The sequence below is a fragment of the Euleptes europaea genome, chromosome 10 (genome assembly GCF_029931775.1).
Source record: "Euleptes europaea isolate rEulEur1 chromosome 10, rEulEur1.hap1, whole genome shotgun sequence".
NCBI lineage: Eukaryota > Metazoa > Chordata > Lepidosauria > Squamata > Sphaerodactylidae > Euleptes > Euleptes europaea.
Window position 1 is genome coordinate 14,507,927 of NC_079321.1, and position 21,047 is coordinate 14,528,973.

At 44.3% G+C, this 21,047-nt stretch overlaps 1 protein-coding gene across 1 annotated transcript in view; it reads right to left on the reverse strand.

Annotated features, from left to right (window-relative positions):
* Positions 1-982: 982 nt before the first annotated feature.
* The window catches only part of MLPH (melanophilin), a 64,729-nt gene continuing 44,664 nt past the window's right edge, over positions 983-21,047 (reverse strand). Inside the window, exons 11-16 of the mRNA XM_056856419.1 lie at positions 12,392-12,541; positions 11,888-11,980; positions 10,543-10,629; positions 6,339-6,396; positions 2,711-2,808; positions 983-1,009 (exon numbers count right to left, since the gene is read on the reverse strand). Coding sequence (XP_056712397.1) covers positions 983-1,009; positions 2,711-2,808; positions 6,339-6,396; positions 10,543-10,629; positions 11,888-11,980; positions 12,392-12,541 — 513 coding nt within the window. The remainder of the gene's footprint in view (positions 1,010-2,710; positions 2,809-6,338; positions 6,397-10,542; positions 10,630-11,887; positions 11,981-12,391; positions 12,542-21,047) is intronic.

Here is a 21,047-nt window from a genome sequence, read left to right on the forward strand (position 1 = left end):
GTTACACTTTAGATTTAGCATTTCTGCTTGGTTCCTCCTCTTTATTGTCCCCTGGGAAATCCTGAGGTTGCCAACCTCCAGGCCAGGGCCTGGAGTTCTCCCGGAATTACAAATGATCTCCAAACTGCAGAGATCCATTCCCCTAGAGAAAATGGCAGCCTCGGAGGGTAGAATTATACCCCACTGGGCTCCCTCTCCTCCCCAAACTCTGCTTTCCCCCATACTTCATTCCCAGCACCCCCAAGTTGGCAACCCTAGAAATCCTAGGCAGGCAGTCTCTGACAGTGCCTTCTTTTGTTTGGCATACTCGTGCACAAAGTCTCTCTTAAGGCATGCATGTGCGACGGCCTGGTTGAGCTCACAGCACAAAAGAAGAGCCACGTTTGCATATGGGATCAAAAAGAGGTCTGTGACCCACTGAAGAATAACAGACTTATTGTGGCTTACTCTTCCACAGGAAGCACACAGTCCAGTGGGGTGGATGCATTACTAATCTGACCAAGCGGGCTACAGCCCAGGATTTGCCACATATGCTCTGCCTCCAGATGACTGTAAACCTGAATTAAATCCAGGACTGTTTAAAGCCCAGGAACATGCAGAATGTCCTATTGAGCCACAAAGCTAAGCACAGGCCAAGCAACTAGGCAAGGTGGCTGAAGAGAGACTTGCCCAAATATCCAGACTACAGACATATAATTTATGAACTGAAATGCATTTTACACACTAGTCCTATGTAGCATGAGTGGATCAGTAATCTTGAGGCAGGGAGAAATTCTTTACATTGAACAGGGTTACGGTTCTTTGTAGGCAATTTAGGACACTTAATTTCATGAAGATGCTACTTTGGAAATTTCTTTCAGAGCTAACACACGTCTCTCTTCTGTTTCAAGACACAGGGGGAGGCAAGAAAGGGAAGAGAGAACTCTGGGAGCAAAGCCTTGGTGAGAAGGTCTCTTGCTGGACGAGAGAGACCTCATGGCTTTCAAGATCGATGGGTCATCACGGGCTTCTGTGAAAGTAAGAAAACACTGACGTGACACTTTCGAAACCAACAAGCAAAAACACATAAAACTAACCCATCTGACAGAACAGTGCAATCCTAGCAGAGTTACAGAGTTTAGAAGGAACTCACTTTCAGTGGACTTAGAAGGGCATAACTCTTTTTATAGGAAGAGCCCCGTGGCGCAGAGTGGTAAGCTGCAGTACTGCAGTCCAAGCTCTGCTCATGACCTGAATTCAATCCCGATGGAGGTTGGTTTCAGGTAGCCGGCTCAAGGTTGACTCAGCCTTCCATCCTTCCGAGGTCGGCAAAATGAGTACCCAGCTTGCTGGGGGTAAAGGGAAGATGACTGGGGAAGGCACTGGCAAACCACCCCGTAAACAAAGTCTGCCTAGTAAATGTCGGGATGTGACGTCACCTCATGGGTCAGGAATGACCCGGTGCTTGCACAGGGTCCCTTTACCTTAACTCTGTTTATAAGTGTGAAGTTAAGCACAGGTACGAGCACATACATACTAATAGAGTTGCACTGTTCTAAATGATTCACAAAGTTACTTGGAAAAATTATTAGGGGCTGTGAACTGTAGAGTGACCAACCTCCAGGTGGTGGCTGGAGATCTCCTGCTATTACAACTGATCTCCAGGTGACAGAGATCAGTTCCCCTGGTGAAAATGGCCGCTTTGGCAACTGGACTCTATGGCATTAGAGTCCCTCCCCTCCACAAACCCCGCACCCCTCCTCAGGCTCCACCCTCAAAATCTCCAGGTATTTTCCAACCCGAAGCTGGCAACCCTATCTATAGTAATGTGTACAGCTTGCTGAAACTAGAATCCTACTGTGGAATTTTACATCTTTTAATGTGTCATGTTAATATTAATGCTTTGCTTCAGTTCTGATTTTAGACTTCTGGTTGGTTCAACAACCCTAATCCTATTGCATTGTTTACTGAATGTCTCATCCTGTTGATTGTATTGCCTTGAGTCTGAGTGTGAAAGGCGGACAATAAATAACGTAAATGAATGAATAAATAAATAATCCCTCACTGACTTCTGGGTCTCTGTCCTTTTTCTGCCAAATCAGAAATGCTCTGACAGATAAATGTCACTCCCTTGTCATATTCAAGGGGCACCAGAATAAATAAAAATCGTGGCCTCTGGATCATTATTGCTGGATTTGTAATATCTGGGGTGCCTCTATTTCCCCCCTCTTGTATTGGCACCGTTTTCTCACAAGCCAGATAACGTCTCCCAAACTGGTGCATTCCCATTTTTGTGGTGATTTTTGAACATCCAGTGCAAAAGAAGCACAACTTTCCTTGGGTGAGCTAGCAGAATGTCATTTTCCTGTCAGGTTTGAAGGTGCCTCATTCAGCCTGGTTTGTGGCAGTTTGCTATCTCTCCTCTTTTGCTACTTGCCTGCCCACTCTGCCTTCAGAGAAAAATTGGCAGGTCTTTGGAGAAGACAACATCTGAGATGGGAACCCGGGTAGAATGTCTGTAAGCATCTTCCTTTGTCAAATAAATAAAGACAACTCCATCCATTCTGTTTCTATAACCACTCTAGTGTGTGTGTGTATGTGTGCGTGAACTGCTCTAGTAACTCCTAATATCTGGACTCTTTGGTGCCACAGCTAATGCTTCTGTTTCCAAGTTTGCCACCACATCCCTCTTCTCACATACAGGAAAATGGCCCAGGTTCGGAATACTTGCCGCAAAGATGCGATCGGCTTTCCTGTTTTTTTCTTTGGGGTTGCGCTGGGTCAAAGATCCTCTGTAATAGGAGTTCCGAGCAAAGGAATCAGCGTTGCCTTGAAAAGTTAAGCCAGACACATGGATTACAACATGTCAGGATAAAACTGTTCATATTTACTTGTTACTGCTATGTGATGCATATTTAGCACCAATACTTGATCGTGCCCGCCCCCCTTGCTTTGTTGGGTAGGAATTACCCCTCAGTAAGATTGGCTGGTAATTCTTGGCGGAGCTTCCCTCCAGTATGTCCTTTAATATATTTATTGTATGAACTACTTTAATTGATCCAGAGACATTTTTATGTGGGGCTCCCCGTTCCCCCCAAATCCTGTACATAATCTCTGTTTAAAATAGACCTGCCCACCAATTAAACAATTTTAGGAAAGACAGTGTTGTGTAGTGGTTAAAGTATCAGACTAGGATCTGGAGATCCAGGTCTGGATCCCTACTCTGCATGGAAGGTTACCGGGTGACCTGGGTCCAGTCTGACACACTCAGCCTGACCTGCCTCAAAGGGTTGTTGTGACAATAAAATGGAGGAGAAGAATGCAGTAAGAAGTTGAGACCCCCACTGGGGAGAAAAGCAGGGTATAAATTACATTAATTAATTCCAGGAGCTCTCCAGATCCTAACCTGGAGGTTTGCAACCCTAAAGGTTTCTTGCAGGGTGGTTGCTTCTAAAATCCCATGAAGATTTTTTTTTCCTGATATCCCTGCAGTATCATGGAAGATAAAAGCACCACAAGGCTTACAGGGTCAGCCATTTCAGCCTCTTTCTATTCATGGCCGCCTATATCCCATTTTCCCTATCTGCAGATTTCCCAGAGCTGCTTTGTACGTCACCGAATGGAAGAACGGCAAGCAGATACGGCCTTCCGTTCCGTCAACTGTGAGCAAGTAGGATGCTCTCCTGACGTCACTGGACGGTACTTCCATTCTGTCTTCGTAACAGGAGAAAAGGTCTAGCTTGTCTTTCTGACCTTTCAGGATGGGGGAGACTGCATGACTTTGCTCTCAACAGTCCACAGAAGGGGCATTGCAAGGTCTAGACCAAGAAGCCGGCCCCTTATCATCCCGTTTTTAATTTGAAGGAATGGGAGAATGATTGCTTTGACCCATTCCCTCTCTCCAAGGCAGGATTTATAATCACCATTTAATAGTTCTTTGCATTGATAGAGTGCACTTTAAATACGCAATACTCTTAATGTGTACTATCTCAGTAAGAAACTCTTTTTAAGGTTTCCTTCATCTCTTCAGTGCCAACACAGAAAGAAAAATTAAAGAAAAGAATGTTAATCAATTTCTGTTTTTTTTAAAAAAATGTTGCTGCTATACCATGTTTCATGGTATATAGGGTTATACGACAGAATGGCTTAGGAAGGAGCTTTATAAAAGAGAGAGACTATGGATTATACCACTATGCACTGTATACCACTGACTGAAGAATGGTACACTCTTCCTATCTGGGATGGTTGCCCTCTTCCTCCAAGCATGCAGTTTCGGGACGACTGCACATGGAGTGGTGAGGGAGGAAAGAGACACCTGCTTAGCCAGCCAGATCGGCTAAATCAACTCTGGGAATCAGTGGAGTGACAAGGGGAGGGGCTGTGGCTCAGTGGCAGAGCATCTGCTTGGCATGCAGAAGGTCCCAGGTTCAATCCCCAGCATCTCCAGTTAAAGGGACCAGGCAACTGGTGATGTGAAAGACCTCTGCCTGAGACCCTGGAGAGTCGCTGCCGGTCTAGTAGACAATTCTGATTTGGATGGACCAAGGGTCTGATTCAGTATAAGGCAGCTTCATATGTTCATGTGTTGAAGATGTCGCAGCCAGATCACCCTCTCATTTTTTGTCACGTTTTGAAGCATAGACGTGTGGCCTGGTGCATGCTGTGCTTTGACAGCAAAAGGTCGCTGCCACACACCAGGAAGAGGCAAAACTAGAGTTGCTATGGTACAGTAGTGACTGAGATACCTGCTTCCACATATTGGTCCAGTTTGGTTATCAAAGTTTTCTGGCTGGAGCAGAGGGTTTAACATCATCCACTTGCCATGGTAATATCTAAAGTGACAGACCTTTGGGTAGACAGATCAACATACACTTCTGTAACCATAACTTCAGGATGGGAGTGAAAGAGATCTTTAGACACAGAGCTCTTGCAACAGAGCCTGGAATCCTTGGATTCTGTTGTCCTAGATCAGGGGTCCCCAACGTGGTGCCCATGGGTACCATGGTTCCTGGCAATCCATGATTCTGGTTTTATCTGGCTAAGGGCCGTAAATAAACAATCTAATCTGGTTCCTGGCAATACCTTTCTTGGTACCTGATAAAGTGGAAGGGGCCATGTGGGCTTTTGCCCAGCAATGCATTGGAGATTTGATTGGGGGTGCAGATTTTAAAAAAAATGTTGTTCAGGCAGCAGCTGCAACTACAGCCCAAAGATAGTCACTTCTTACTGAAGGTAAGCTGCAGTAGCCATTTTGTTACTAGCTCCACCTCCTGCAACCATTTTTGTGGCAGCCATTTTGTGGCTAAAAAAGGTTGGGGATGCCTGTGCTAGATAGACTTCTGCCATCATCTGGATGGCCCAGCCTAGCCCATCACATTAGATCTGGGAAGCTAAGCAGACCACCAAGGTTGTCCAGGGTTGCTCTGCAGAGGCAGCCAATGGCAAACCACCTCTGTTCATCTCTTATGTTGCCATAATTTGGCTGTGCCTTGATGGCATACTCTACCATAGACGGACATCTCAACATTTCAGTCTCAGCTTCCTTAATACTTTTGCCTACAAGTTAGCATAAGGTTGGTTTAGAATTGAAGAAAAAGAAGAGAGACGGAACTGGGGCAAGAACCTTAACACCTTCTGATTGGTTTCTGATTGGTTTCCCAAAACCAGGATGTGGTGATGGCTACCAACTTGGAAGGCCTTAAGAGGGGAGGGGACATGTTCATGGAGGAGAGGGGTATTCATGGCTACTAGTTAAAATGGGTACTAGTCATGATGCATACCTATGCTCTCCAGGATCAGAGGAGTATGCCGAATATATTAGGTTCTGTGGAACACAGGCAGGATAATGCTGCTGCAGTTGTCTTGTTTGTGGGCTTCCTAGAGGCCTCTGGTTGGCCACTGTGTGAACAGACTGCTGGACTTGATGGGCCTTGGTCTGATCCAGCAGGGCCTTTCTTATATTCTTATGTTCTTTCTTTTTAACTCATTGCGATTGAAAATTTTAAAATGTTTCAAAATAATTTTGGGGTGATTTGGTATCATTTTATACTACTGGATAATCTTCAAGAAGGCATCTTTTGGACAAAAATCCTGGTGGGTTCCTTAGCTCCTCGTGTTCCTTTTTTCTGATCTGGGCCGATCATCTATGACACTAGCAGCACTCCCAGTTTGGAGGCCATCCACAGATGGCTACACAGCTCTAGCTATCTCTCTGCGACCATGAGGGGACTTCAGGACACTTCTCGCCATTTCCCCTTTGGGGGGGGAAGTGGTTCTTCCCTGACAATACTGCACAAACATTTTGCCCATCACAGAAAGCCTTTCCCTTCTCTTCACATAGAAACGAGCACGGGTCTTACCTGCAATTTCAAAGGAAGTGGCGAATTTTTTCCTCAAAACATGTGGCATAGACATCACCTAAAAGGGCACAAGAACCATACAAACATGTGCATGAATCAGGATTTATTGAAGGGTTTTGTTTTGGGGGATTTTGTCCCACGACTCAAGCTCAGATGTCACAATTCGTTTGACACTCTGGCCAGCATGTTGAATGCTGATTCAGTCGTCTCACTTTCCTCTCCCAACACCCTCCAGGATAGCTTTTTGCTGTTAATTTTTACCTTTTAAAGTCTTGTGTATTCATTTAGTCAGTGAAAAAAGGCAGCACATTCTATTTTCTCGCTCCCACCGTAGTTTTAAAAAGCAGAATTGCTTATTTGAGTTCTTGTAGATTATCCGGGCTGTGTGACCGTGGTCTTGGTCTTTTCTTTCCTGACGTTTCGCCAGAAGCTGTGGCAGGCATCTTCAGAGGAGTAACACTGAAGGACAGTGTCTCTCAGTGTCAAGTGTGCAGGAAGAGTAATATATAGTCAGAAAGGGGTGGGTTTGAGGTGAATCATTTTCCTGCAAAAAGTATCAAAGGTAATGTGCTAATCATTGTCTTGTAAGTATCAAGATAATGTGCTAATGAAGGTGTGGTATGTTAATATGGAACCATTGTATCCTGAAGTGATCTGTTAATGTGTGAAATCCAAAGCTAATCTGCATGGCTATTGTGGACTGTAGTCTTTGTTAGTCTGGAGGTTTTCAGGACAGGAAGCCAAGCCTTATTCATTCTTAAACTCTCTTCTTTTCTGTTAAAGTTGTGCTGATGTTTATGAATTTCAATGGCTTCCAGGAAGCCAAGCCTGGAAGCCATTGAAATTCATAAACATCAGCACAACTTTAACAGAAAAGAAGAGAGTTTAAGAATGAATAAGGCTTGGCTTCCTGTCCTGAAAACCTCCAGACTAACAAAGACTACAGTCCACAATAGCCATGCAGATTAGCTTTGGATTTCACACATTAACAGATCACTTCAGGATACAATGGTTCCATATTAACATACCACACCCTCATTAGCACATTATCTTGATACTTACAGGACAATGATTAGCACATTACCTTTGATACTTTTTGCAGGAAAATGATTCACCTCAAACCCACCCCTTTCTGACTATATATTACTCTTCCTACACACTTGACACTGAGAGATACTGTCCTTCAGTGTTACTCCTCTGAAGATGCCTGCCACAGCTGCTGGCGAAACGTCAGGAAAGAAAAGACCAAGACCACGGTCACACAGCCCAGATAATCTACAAGAACCAATGAACTCTGACCATGAAAGCCTTCGACAATATTTTGCTTGTTTGAGGTTTATGTTTTATTAAGGTATGTGATGGACACCCTGACCTGGATGGCCCAGGTTAGCTTGATCTCATCAGATCTCAGAAGCTAAGCAGGGTTAGCCCTGGTTAGTATTTGCATGGGAGACCAGCAAGGAGCACCAGGGTCCCTATGCAGAGGGAGGCAATGGCAAACCACCTCTGTTAGTCTCTTGCCTTGAAAACCCCATAAGGGGTCGCCATAAGTTGGTTGCGACTTGACAGCACTTTATACACACACGGACATGACGGAGCTATGTCTGTCCCTTTTCTAGTGTCTGCCAATCCCCTTTGTACCCTAAACCAGAAACAATCAATCAGGGAAGTAGGCTGTTTAGTGTGGTGTCCTGGTATGGCATGCACTGGTATATGGAGCTGATATGTATTCTTTATGAGTAATAGGAAAGCAATGGGGCAGGCTGAGGTCTGTGTTTAAAAATGCTGTAGTGGTCATACGAAAGGTTAAGAAACCTTTCCTGGCTCACTCTCCATATTTCAAAGTGTGGTATAAAGTTGGTCCTGAACATCCCCAGTTTACCCCTCACACACACTGTAAATAAACCTTGTTCTTGTTGTGTTTAAATCTCGGTTCTGCTCATTGCTATTGAAGGCAGAAAATGTTATAGCCAGTTTTTACCAAGGCAGGGGAGAGGGTACTTCAGGAAATCCTTCACAATCTACATAAAGGGGGGTTAGCAGTAAAGAGTAGTGACCACTGGCAGGCCAGGAAATAAACATGGCCTCTTTCACAGGTGTGCTGGGTGGGTTGTCATGGAAGAAAACAGTGCAGGCAATTATATCCAAAACATATATTCAAGAAAGGTGCAAAATATATGTTTCTTGAAAATATGTTTTGGATATAATTGCCTGCACTGTTTTCTTCCTGCCAGTACTTATTAACAGTGTAATTGAGTTGTTTTTTTGGGTGGGCTGTCATGGCAGTTGAAGTATGGGAAGATAGTCCTCAGTCAATCCCAAAAGCCATACACGCTACTATTTGGAGGGCAGTGGCACTGAGCTATAGGAGGATTTTGCTCCCAAAAATATTTTACAGCCTGCTCCTGCCACCCCAAACCATCACAAAGTGGTGTCAGAGTGGTGGGATATTTAGTACGAAGGCCACCAAATATGACAGGGAAAATTTCACGTGGTGACTACAAATAAAGTCCCAAGTGGTTTAAAAGTAAATCCTGGGGGAAAATTTTGTCATGATGCCTCTTAAAAAGGATTAAAAACCTGTGGCGGGAGCAGAATCAGCTGAGGGTGAATCTGAATTGGCTCAAGCAGAGGCTGAAAAAACTGTGGGGAGCAGAACAGTTGGAAATATGGAGAATGAGAACGGACTGAAATTGCTAAGTTAGCTCAGAAAGAGAGATAAAGACAAACAGAAGCAGAAAGAGAATTAGAAGTTTTAAGGTTGAAAGATTAAGATTAAAAAACAGAGAGAGGAGAGAGAACAAGGGAGACGGGAAAGACAGAAAGAAAGAGAGAGGGAGGCTGCTCATTTGGAAAGCGTGAGAAAGCAAACAAAAAAAAAACAAAGACAACACGAATTAGAGTTTTTAACTTTTGTAACTCTAATTCTCTCACGAATTAAGAGACAATTCGAGTTACAAAAGATGTACCTCAGGAGGTCCAATTGAGAGCTAAACTAGGATATCCCAGGTTTAGTGGGGAAAGATTCCCCATAGACCACTAGAAATCTCCTTGTTACCAGAAAGGAGATTGCACTGAAGCCTGCCTTCTTTGTGAGTTAGGAAAGGGCTTGCATTGATTTTCAAGCTATGGGTGTTGCAGCAGAAAGTGTGGGGTGGGCAGACAGTCCTCCGCCAATCCCCCAAAAAATACATGATGCCATTGTGAGGGCAGTGACACTCGGCTGTGTGGGGGTTTAAGGCCTGCTCTCGCCACCTCAAACTATCACAAGGTATTTTACAGGGTTTTTTAAAAAGAGAAAGCATGGTGTACTAGTTAGAGCATTGAACTAGGATCTGGGAGACTCAGATTCGAATCCTTACTCTGCCATGGAAGCTTGCTGAGTGACCTTGGGCAAGACACACACTCTCTCTGTGTAACCTACATCACAGGGTTGTTGTGAGGATAAACTGGATAAGGGGAGAATGCTTGAGGAGGGTGGCGTTTGGGCAGGGGAGGGATACAATGCCATAGAGTCCACCCTCAAAAGCGGCCATTTTCTCCCAGTGAACTGATCTCTGTTCCCTGGAGATCAGATGTAATAGAGGGAGATCTCCAGCCATAACCTGGAGGTTGGCAACCCTAATCCTGAGTAGGGTTGCCAGGTCCTTCTTCACCACTGGCGGGAGGTTTTGGGGGCGGGGTCTGAGGAGGGCGGGGTTTGGGGAGGGGAGGGACTTCAATGCCATAGAGTCCAATTGCCCAAGCGACCATTTTCTCCAGGTGAACTGATCTCTATCAGCTGGAGATCAGTTGTAATAGCAGGAGATCTCCAGCTACTACCTGGAAGTTACAATACAAAATAGGCACCTCCGTGCCAATACCAATGGTTGGAAAATCTGCAACGGAGTCTCGAGTACAAAAGTAGCAAAAAATTATTATTGGTGCTTACACATGTAACATCAACAATACAAGAGTGAAAGATACAAATAAGAACAATCAAAGTTATATACAGTATGTACAATCTAAGTAAGGTGCAGTCTACTTAGATTGTACATACTGTATATAACTTTGATTGTTCTTATATGTATCTTTCACTCTTGTATTGTTGATGTTACATGTGTAAGCACCAATAATAATTTTTTGCTACTTTTGTACTGGAGACTACCTGGAGGTTGGCAAAACCCTAGTCCTGTGGGGTTCTCAGCAATGCAGAGGGACTCACTTTGTAATTGTCGGGTGATGCTGCAGAGTCAGAACTATGATCCTCCATAGAGTTCTGTGCACCTCTGGGGAGTCGAAGAGTAAAAACCTGGGAAGTACAAGAAGCGGAAAGCAGCGCTCAAGGTCCTTGTGGTGCAAAATCTCAGGAAGTGATGGCTGCTGGAATAAGGTCATCTGCCCCACCCACCTAGGGTTGCCAGTTCCAGGTTGGGAAATACCTGGGGGTGAAGCTTGAGGAGGGCAGGGTTTGGGGAGGGGAAGGACTTAAATGCCATAGAGTCCAATTGCCAAAGCAGCCATTTTCTCCAGGGGAACTGATCTCTATTGGCGGGAGATCTCCAGCTACCACCTAGAGGTTGTCAACCACCCTTTTCCTACAGCCCTGAGCCCAGTTTCCTGACCAGTGTTCTGGGCAGATCAGGGATTTGGGCCATCAAGCCTTCACTTAGTTATTTAGCTGCATCTCACCAAAGAGGTGGAAGCGGCTGCTGTTAGCAGAATTTACCAGAAAATTTCCTTTGAAGTTGTGTGTCTGCATAGAGATTATATAGATCAGCTCCCCTGAAGAAAATGGCTGCTTTGGCAATTTTCTAACAGTTAGAGTGGTTCCTTAGTGGAACAGGCTTCCTCAGGAGGTGGTGAGCTCTCCTTCCCTGGAGGTTTTTAAGCGGAGGCTAGGTGGCCATCTGTCAGCAATGCTGATTCTATGACCATAGGCAGATCATGAGACAGAGGGCATCTTGGCCATCTTCTGGGCATGGAGTAGGGGCCACTGGGTGTGTGTGGGGGAGGTAGTTGTGAATTTCCTGCATTGTGCAGGGGGTTGGACTAGATGACCTTGGTGGTCCCTTCCAACTCTATGATTCTATGATCAATGGCGTGTAGCACAGGAGCGAAAGACTGATCCAAGAAATTGCATTTCTAAACTTCTCTCCCTCTCACATGCAAAATTCAATACTTCTCTTGTAATCTAGTGATTTCCACCCATGAACATTTACTCGTCATTGGGCTCAACTCTAAAATACTTTATTATTTACTATTTTAGAAAATTTTTTACACCACTTCTCCAGAGAACTTGCTTTAGGCGCCTCACAAAGCAAAACATGATAAAAATCCTACAATCGCATAAAATTATCAAAATTACCAAACTATCAGAAACTTAGCCATTAAAAAAACCCAGCCAGATCCATGCTGGATGCAATACCCTGGATTCATTAATATGACAATAATTAAAAGTTTCCTGCAGGCCACTATGCTGTCAGTGAATCAAACTACAATTGCTGGTTAATTTTATTTATACCTGTCCTGAGCACACAAAATTCGGAGAGTCAGTCTTCGCAGCTCACCTGGGTACTTGATTTCTTTTTGGACTTTTCCACTGGTTTTACAGTCAGTCCAGCAGCACTCAGAGCTGCTATGCGGGATTCTATATCAGAAACCTTAAAACATAAATGGCAGGCATCATTTCCAATAATCAAGGCCAGTATGAAGGCATAAGAACATAAGAAAGGCCCTGGTGGATCAGACCAAGGCCCATCAAGTCCAGCAGTCTGTTCACAGTGGCCAACCAGGTGCCTCTAGGAAGCCCACAAACAAGACCAGTGAAGCAGCATTATCCTGCCTGTGTCCCAAAGCACCTAATGTAATAGGCATGCTCCTCTGATACTAGAGAGAATAAGTATGCAGCATGACTAGTATCCATATTAACTAATAGCCATGAGTACCCCTTTCCTCCATGAATATGTCTACTCCCCTCTTATAGCCTTCCAAGTTGACAGCCTTCTGTCCCCTAAATTCTAAAGGCAGCTCTAGACACAGTTGAATTTCCATTGGCCGTTGCAGGGTTTTACCTCACTCTCTGTGTACTGCACCCCAGCCAGTGCCGAAGCCACTCTGTCTTCCAGCTCGGACAGCTCAGAGTCAGTGGTGGCACTGTGCCGCACGTGGTCATCTGGACACTTCTTCTCCGGCCCACAGGCTTTCCCAGTCGTTACGTTCATCTGAAAACAAAAGGCACTCGTCACCTTCCAGTTCAGCAGCTCGCCAACGGCAAGGGTTTCCAGCACAACTCAGAGGGTGGTGGTGCTGGGGGGTTTCTGCTCTGCCCAAACCGAAAAGGTTGAGCTGGAAAATACTAAAATTACAAATATATAAATTTTCATAGGGCGCACAGTAAAACTAAAAACATAAGGCGTATCTCATAGGCGAGTCATTCACAGTCGATAAATACATGAAACTCATACCCGTTTGATGTAAAACCGTACAATGACCAAAGTAGGACCAAATACGGACCAAATGCGTTTTGGCCTTAAAAAGGCCTTCCTCAGTGGTCAGACATAGAATTGTAGTCTAGCACACATCCTAACAATATAATATCATAATGAATGGGAGAAAATACATAAAAGCCCTTCTCCATATGTTAACAGCTGCTAGAACAAATTTTGCAAGAAACTGGAAAAGCAATAAATTCCCTGGTTTAAATAATTGGCTCAACAAGGTTAAAGAAACCTATGCTTTAATTAAGCTGACGTACTATAATAATGATAAAATACCGAAGAACAGGATGCTCGCTGGAATTCAACAATTTTAAGGATGGAGAAAGCATTCTAATGTGTAAATTGTAGAGAGGGAGTGATGTAATAATAACGCGGATTTTAGTTAAATAGACAAATAGAGTATTATTTGAGTAAGTGCTATGGGTATTTTAGTTATATTAGCGCTGTTTTAGTTTAGTTTAGTTTTTAAATAATTTTTATCACCAGTATTGGATTTTTTTAAAGTAATGTTATATCTAGGTTTTTCCCCTTTTTCTCTTATTGTAAGATTAAATGTTTCTAATATTTTTTTTTTAAAAAGCCCTTCTAGAATTATGAGGCTTCTTGTAAAATTATTTATTCCTTGTACACTAGAACATGGCTCCCATGTCCCACCTTGTATTTCATGCCGGGCTTCTAAGGATGTGTATATATCAAACAGTGTGTTAGGTCAAATGGCCCTTTTGTTGTTGTTCCGGATTTCTGCTCTGCCCCATGGTCGTTGACCTGTGGGGTTCCGCAGGGTTTGATCTTGTCCCCCGTGCTATTTAATATCAATGTGAAGCTGCTGCAAGAGGTCATCAGAAGGTTTCAGCTGCGGTGTCACCAATATGCGGGTGATACCCGTCTCTACCTTTGTTTCCAACCCAATTCCAAGGATGCTGTTGATGTTCTGAATCGGTGCTTGGAGTTTGTAATGGGCTAAATAAGGGTGAACAAGCTGAAACTTAGTAGAAAGGCAAACCTGGGACTTGAGATCTCTGCTGTCTTGGATGGGGTTATACTCCCCTTGAAAAGCCAGGTTCACAGCCTAGAATTGCTACTAGACACAGCGGTCACCTTAGAAAAGCAGGTAGCTGCAATGATTCGGAGTGCTTTTGCCCAGCTTTGGCTGGTGCGTCAATTGTGTCCGTTCCTGGGTCAGTCAGATCTAGCCACAGTAATCCATGCCTTAGACTAGGCTATTGCAAGGCACTCTATTTGGGGCTACATTTGATGAGTGTTGGAGGCTGCTGCTAGTGCAGAATGCTGTGGCTAGACTGCTCATCAGGGCCAGCTATTGGGAGCATTTGACCCCGATATTACAGCAATTAATCTATCAATCCATTCCCGAGTCCAATTCAAGGTGTTGGTTTGGACCTTTAAAGCCCTACATGGCTTTGGACCAGGAGTATCTGAAGGACTGTTTTCTCCCATATGTTCCTGCCCGGGAATTAAGATCACAGGGAGAGGCCCTCCTGTCCCATCAAACAAAGATGCTTTTTTGGAGGGCACGTGAGGGAGGGCCTTTTTAGAGGCATTCTCCAACCATTTCTATAACTGTCACCAGGATTCAGGGATCTTTTCTTTTCCTGAAACTGGGTCATCGCGCCAAGTGAAACTAGCCTCGCTACTTTTGAAATGGGGACTTTGTGAGTCACAGTCGAGAGTGCCTTTCAGACCCCTGGAAACATTACATTACCCCATCTCTGTTCACCTTGGTCTGTGGATCAGAACTGTTTCTGCACTGATCTTCACATGGTTGCTCTCCTTTAGGATAGTAGTAACTAGAAAAGTGGGAACAAGCTTGATGCATGGAACTCCCCAGCACTGTTAGGTGGCCCTCCAATTTTACTATACTTTATTTTACTATATCTTCATCACATCTGTAATGCCAACGAGAGAAGAACTCCATCAGTAGACTGGGCAGTAGGAGCCTTACTCAGCAATCTCAAGTGCAGTTATACCCCCTTCTAAGACCTTAGACTTCAATAGACATAGGAAGGTATAACTGCATAGAATTACACTGTTAGGCTTCATCCCTTTGTTTTAGATCAGTGCTTCCAAGCCCTGTGAAATGTCTGCATTGACTACTTCACACATTTTGGCCAACTCCTTCCCACTTCGCAGCCTTGGTGGAGGGTGGAATCATCAACCTGATGCATTTTCCCCTTTCAGCGAGCCATGTAGGGCTCTCTATGTGGCACTAATGGCTCTCAGAAATGTGGTGGCGACCCTACAAAAAGCCTTACCTGGTGACCTCTGCAAACACCATGCACGGGCCTAGAGAGTTATCGTAACCTCTGCACAGTGAAGGAGAAATGGAGTGTGTGCGTGTGAAAGAGGAGCCGGGCGATAAGGGGCTAGGAAGCGTTAATTACGGAGTTCTCATTGTCCATGGAGGGCTCTCAGCCCGGAGTGGGGGGACCGCCAAAGTAGCGCTTTGATCTTGGTTAATGCTTTGTTGGATACAGCAGGGACAAAAGTGCCCCCTCGAAATGCAAGTGAAGAGCTTCCATTAGATGGTGGCTTATGCCAAGCGACAGACAAGGAATCAGCAAATGGCTCAGAGGATCTTCCGGCCACAGAAGCCATCCAAGTCCAAAAAGGAGATCTTCTGCCTGAGCCACTGGAAGCACTCTGGTTTATCCTATTGATACAGATGCTCTACGTGGCAAAAAGAAACCAGATATGCATAGAATCATAGAGTTGGAAGGAACCACCAGGGTCATCTAGTCCAACTACCTGTGTCATGCAGGAAATTCACAACTGCCTCCCCCCCAACCTCGGTAACCCCCTACTCCGTGCCCAGAAGATGAGGGGAAAAACCCTTCAGGATCCCTGGCCTGGAGGAAATTTGCTTCTTGACCTCAAATCAGCATTACCCTGGGCATGTAAGAAAGGGCCACGAGAGCCAAGCACTGCACAACCCTTCCTGCCTTCCCTCTCATGATCTGCCTGAGTTCACAGAATCAGCATTGCTGACAGATGCCCATCTAGCCTCACCTTAAAAACCTCCAAAGAAGGAGATGTAAAGAGCACAAAGGAGATAGGAACTGGGGGAAATGTGATTTATAACGTCTGAATCCTCATATTTCAGATATGTATCCAAGTGTTTTTCTTTAACTGCTATACAGAACAGAATCTGGGCTTTTGAATTTCTAAGGGAATCTTCACCTCTCAGGCAACTTATGTATGCCTGTGCCATCAAACTGAAACCAACTTCTAGCAACCCCAGCAAGGGTCTGCTAATACTACCTCTTAGATTTTGCACAAGGGCCAGTAGCAGCAGCAGCAGTGAGACCTTTCTATTCCCTCCCCAGTCCTGCCATCTGAGCTGCCAAAAGGGGTACCAGAAGTGAGGGTTGCCCCTCTGAACCCAAAAGACCCAGAAGATAGTCTAGTCTTTTAATACAACAGTGGAGCTGCACCGCAAGTGACCAATGAGTTTATTGAAACTATGGGTGTCTATGCCATTAAAGGTTTATGGAATGGAATGAAACTATGGGTGAAATGTCGCTAATTGAGAAAGGCAGACTATAAATAACATCTTCAACATTATCATTATCAAGAAGATGATGGAGGAAGATAAGGAGGAAGATGTCTATGTGTGTGTAAAGTACCATCAAGTCGCAGATTACTTATGGAGACCCTATGAATTCATGACCTCCAAAACATCCTTTGGTTAACAGCCATGCTCAGGTCTTGCAAACTGAAGGCCGTGGCTTCCTTTACTGAGTCAATCCATCTCATGTTGGGTCTTCCTTTTTTCCTGCTGCCTTCATCTTTCCCCAGCATTATTGCCTTTTCCAGTGACTCTTGTCTTCTCAGAATGTGACCAAAGTACGATAGCCTCAGTTTAGTCATTTTAGCTTCTAGACAAAATTCAGGTTTGGTTTGATGTAGAACCCATTTGTCTTTTTTGCAATCCATGGTATACGTCAAACTCTCTTCCAACACCACATTTCACATGAATCAACTTTCTTCCTATCAGCTTTCTTCATTGCCTGACTTTCACAGCCATATATAGTAATAGGGAATACTATAGAATGAATTACCTTCATCTTGGCCACCAGCAACACATCCTTACACTTAAGAATCTTATCTAGTTCCTTCACAGCTGCCTACGGCTGCCCTTCCCAGTTTCAATCTCCTTCTGATTTCTTAGTTGCAGTCTTCCTTTTAGTTAATGATGGAACCAAGGAATAGAAAACCGTTAACAATTTCAATTTCTTCATTGTCTATCTTAAAGTTGTTTAATTCATCTGTTGTTATTACTTTTGTCTTCCTGATGTTCAGCTGTAATCCTGCTTTGGCACTTTCTACTTTAAACTTCATCAGTAGTTGTTTCAGGCCTTCACTATTTTCTGTCAGTAATGTGGTGTCATCTGCCTACCTCAGATTATTAATGTTCCACCAATTTTCATCCCACTTTCATCTAGATTTCCTTATTATATGTTCTGTATAGAGATTGAAGAGATAGGGAGATAAAATACATCCTTGTCTGACACTTTTGCCAATTGGAAACTATTCAGTTTCTCCATATTCTGTCCTAACAGTAGCCTCTTGTCCAGAGTACAGGTTGCGCATCAAAGCAAGAAGCAATCAGAGATGGGATGGAAAACCAAAGCACTTTGTCATTTCATAAAGCAGCGTACTCTTATTAAAAACAAACGGGAGGGGGTCCTATAAGGGGTCTTTAAGAGGCTCTCTATTTACGATCCGACAGACTAACACAGCTAATTCATTTTTGCCACATACATCTGCTGTTGTTCTTTGCTTCCATTAAAAACCCCTTTCTCCTCAAGTGCGTACTTGTGAAACTGAAAGCAACAGTGATCTGAATCTGTTTGGCCACACTAGTCTTCTTCCACAGAGACTACGGAAAACTCCACCCAGAATCAGTTTTTCTGCTTAATATGAACAGCACTCCCAAAATACCACTATGTTGCATATTCCTGGTTTTAATCATACGTATGCGTGCCAATCAATGTCTTCTTATGTAGTTCCATAACCTCTGTATAAGGTTAATGGGCTGGTCAGGAAAGTACAGGACAGTTTCTCAACCTGACAATTCATTAGGGTAGCTGAAGAAACAGCAGGTTTATTGCTTCTTAATTGCAAATAAGTGTTGTTTTTAGCCTTATAACTTTTGCTTTGAGAATTTAAGGAGAGTCATCAAGATGACCTATTCTACTCCACCTGTTACTCATTTGCACAATCCCTTTAGAGACCAATTGTTTTAATTAGAGGACAGTCACAAGTTGAAGTTAAAAAGATTTATTTTTGTTCCTGTCACCTTCTCTAGAAAAAGTGTCATGAAAGGAGCTAATCGCCCTGACCTGGATGGCCCAGGCTAGCCTGATCCTTCAGATCTTAGAAGCTAAGCAGGGTCAGCCCTAGTTAGCACTTGGATAGGAAACCACCAAGGAATGCCAGGGTTGTTGTGCAGAGGAAGGCAATGGCCAACCACCTCTGTTCGTCTCTTGCCTTTAAAACCCTACGGGGTTGCCATAAATCAGCTGTGACTTGACAGCACTTCACACACACACACATGCACACACACACACGCACGCAAGGAGCTAATCAGGCTTTCTGTTGGAGGTCAGAGGAGACCTTATATTGGGTGCGCACCTGGTGCGCTGGGCTTCCCATTTTACACAGAATTCTGTCCATCTGCTTAAAACCAGATTTTCCTTGTTCTAATATATTCTGCTATGCTTGAGGAATGTTAAACCTGGTTTTTATCACATGCACCCTTTCTCTCCCTGTTGAATTAATTTGCACCTGTTTATATCCTTGCCTAACAAAAAATGTCACATTTTATTTTAAATAAAACAGCTAACTCAAAGTCCTCCACTCTGCTGGCAAAAGACCGCATGTCTGACCTGTAATATTTCATTGTGCTGCAAGAGATAAGCCCTCTCTCTCAGAGGGTTTGTCTGGTAAAAACCTAACGGGAGATTCTGCAGCTGGGTTCAGCTAATGAGGCTAACTCTCCCAGAGCTGAGATCCGTGCAGATCCCTGGATTGGAGCTGAATTAGAAAATTCGCCACAACTAGGCCCCCCAAAATTAGGAACACACGGCAATCCTACCAGCAAAGTGGAAACGGACGTGGGAGAGCAGCACTGTCCCACTGGATAATGTTTGTGCTCATACGCCATGGCCACTATTGGCTGCGGCCCTTCTTTAAGAGGGGAAAAGAGATGTGGGCCGGCAGACAAAACATTCTGGTGTGTGGTAAAAGCGGCTCGAACACACATGCATTCCAGGGCATTTGTTTCCAGGACAGCAAGCCTGCGTTCAGACCATTTCCACCACATCTGTTTGTCTCTCTTAACCCCACAGCTATCTTAACAATTGTGACATCTCTGAGGCATTCGTAATTGTCTGGCCCAAAAGAAAAGCATTTGCCGTCTCTCGTTTCAACTTTTCTGCAAATATACTAGTGCGGCGACATGGTTGCTTCTTCCCACTCTTATAAATAGTGTGGAGGTTAGATGGCTTTTCCATCAGGCTGTGGATTCCTTTTGCCTCTGCAGTATCTGCTCTTCTGGGGGGCGTCTTATAAATCCATGCCACTTACTGGAAAGATGAATGCTTGGGCGGGTACCTGCGGCACCTGCGTATGGATCCTGTGGTGACCTCCGAAGCCACGCACTGCTGCTTTCCTCACAGCTGTTCTTCATTTGGCTTTGTGATAATTAGCCAGCGTGGTGTAGTGGTTAAGAGTGGTGGTTTAGAGCGGTAGAGTCTGATCCGGAGCACCTGGTTTGATTCCCCACTGAGCGGCGGAGGCTAATCTGGTGGACTGGATTTGTTTCCCCACTCCTCCACATGAAGCCTGCTGGGTGACCTTGGGCTAGTCACACTCTCTCAGCCCCACCTACCTCACAGGGTGTCTGTTTGTTGTGGGGAGGGGAAGGGAAGGTGATTGTAAGCCAGTTTGAGTCTTCCTTAAATGGTAGAGGAAGTCGGCATATAAAAACCAACTCTTCTTCTTCTTCCTCTACATTTTTGCCAGACTGTTAAACTCTACTCTGGCTCAATCTCAGGATGGTGCTGCTGTTCGGAAGGGTCTGATTTGCTTGTTGAATTAAGGAGTTGCGCGGGATGTAAGTGGGATACGTTTCTTCATGCTGTGGTGGGGCTAGCGAATCATGTTGCCGTGATTTTGTATGAATTTTCACCTGGCTTCTATTTACACTGTATACTTTCAAGTGTGCCTGATGAAGTTGGTCCAGAGCTTTCCTAAAATAGACCTACATCAATGCAAAAGAAAGAACCACCATGGTGTAGTGGTTAAGAGCGGTGGTTTGGAATGGTGGAGTCTGATCTGGACAACCAGGTTGGTTTCCCCACTCCTCCACATGAGTGGTGGAGGCTAATCTGGTGAACTGGATTTGTTTCCCCACTCCTACACATGAAGCTAGCTGGGTGACCTTGAGCTAGTCACACTCTCTCAGCCCCACCTACCTCACAGGGTGTCTGTTGCAAGGAGGAGAAGGGGAGGTGATTTTAAGCCAGTTTGAGTCTCCCTTCAGTGGTAGAGAAAGTTGGCATATAAAAACCAACTCTTCTCCTTCTTCAAAAGGATAGTTACTTACTATTAAGGTTGCATATAGCAGGTCAGCAATGATACTTTGAGGTATCCCTAGGTACTTGCAGGGAGGGATGAGGAAACAGCCGGACTGACTTTTCTCTGGGTGTAAGAGAGCATAACAGTTTTGGCTCTGAGCAGCAAATCACACAAGCTTATATTTCTGGTCACAAATGGATCTGGACTAGGTCCGTGCACAACTAGAGACTTGTGCGCAATGGGTACAGGTTGAGAATCCCTTATGCGGACATCTGATATCCGGACTGATCTGAAAACCAGACCTTCTGAGCCGGAGTGCAGGCATTACTCACCGGCCCTCAGCAGCACGCCAGTTTGCTTTCTGATAGTTCAATGTACACAAAAGTATTTAAAATATTGTTTAAAATTACATTCCTGGTACGTGTATAATGTATATATAATATATATATATATAAAATATAAATGAATTTCATGTTTAGACTGGGGTCCCATCCCCCAGATGTCTCATTATGTATCCACAAAAATTCCAAAATATTTCAAAATACGGAAAGATCTGAAATACGGACTACTTCTGGTCCCAAGCAATCAGGATAAGGGATACTCAACCTGTACAACGTGCATCTAACTTGAG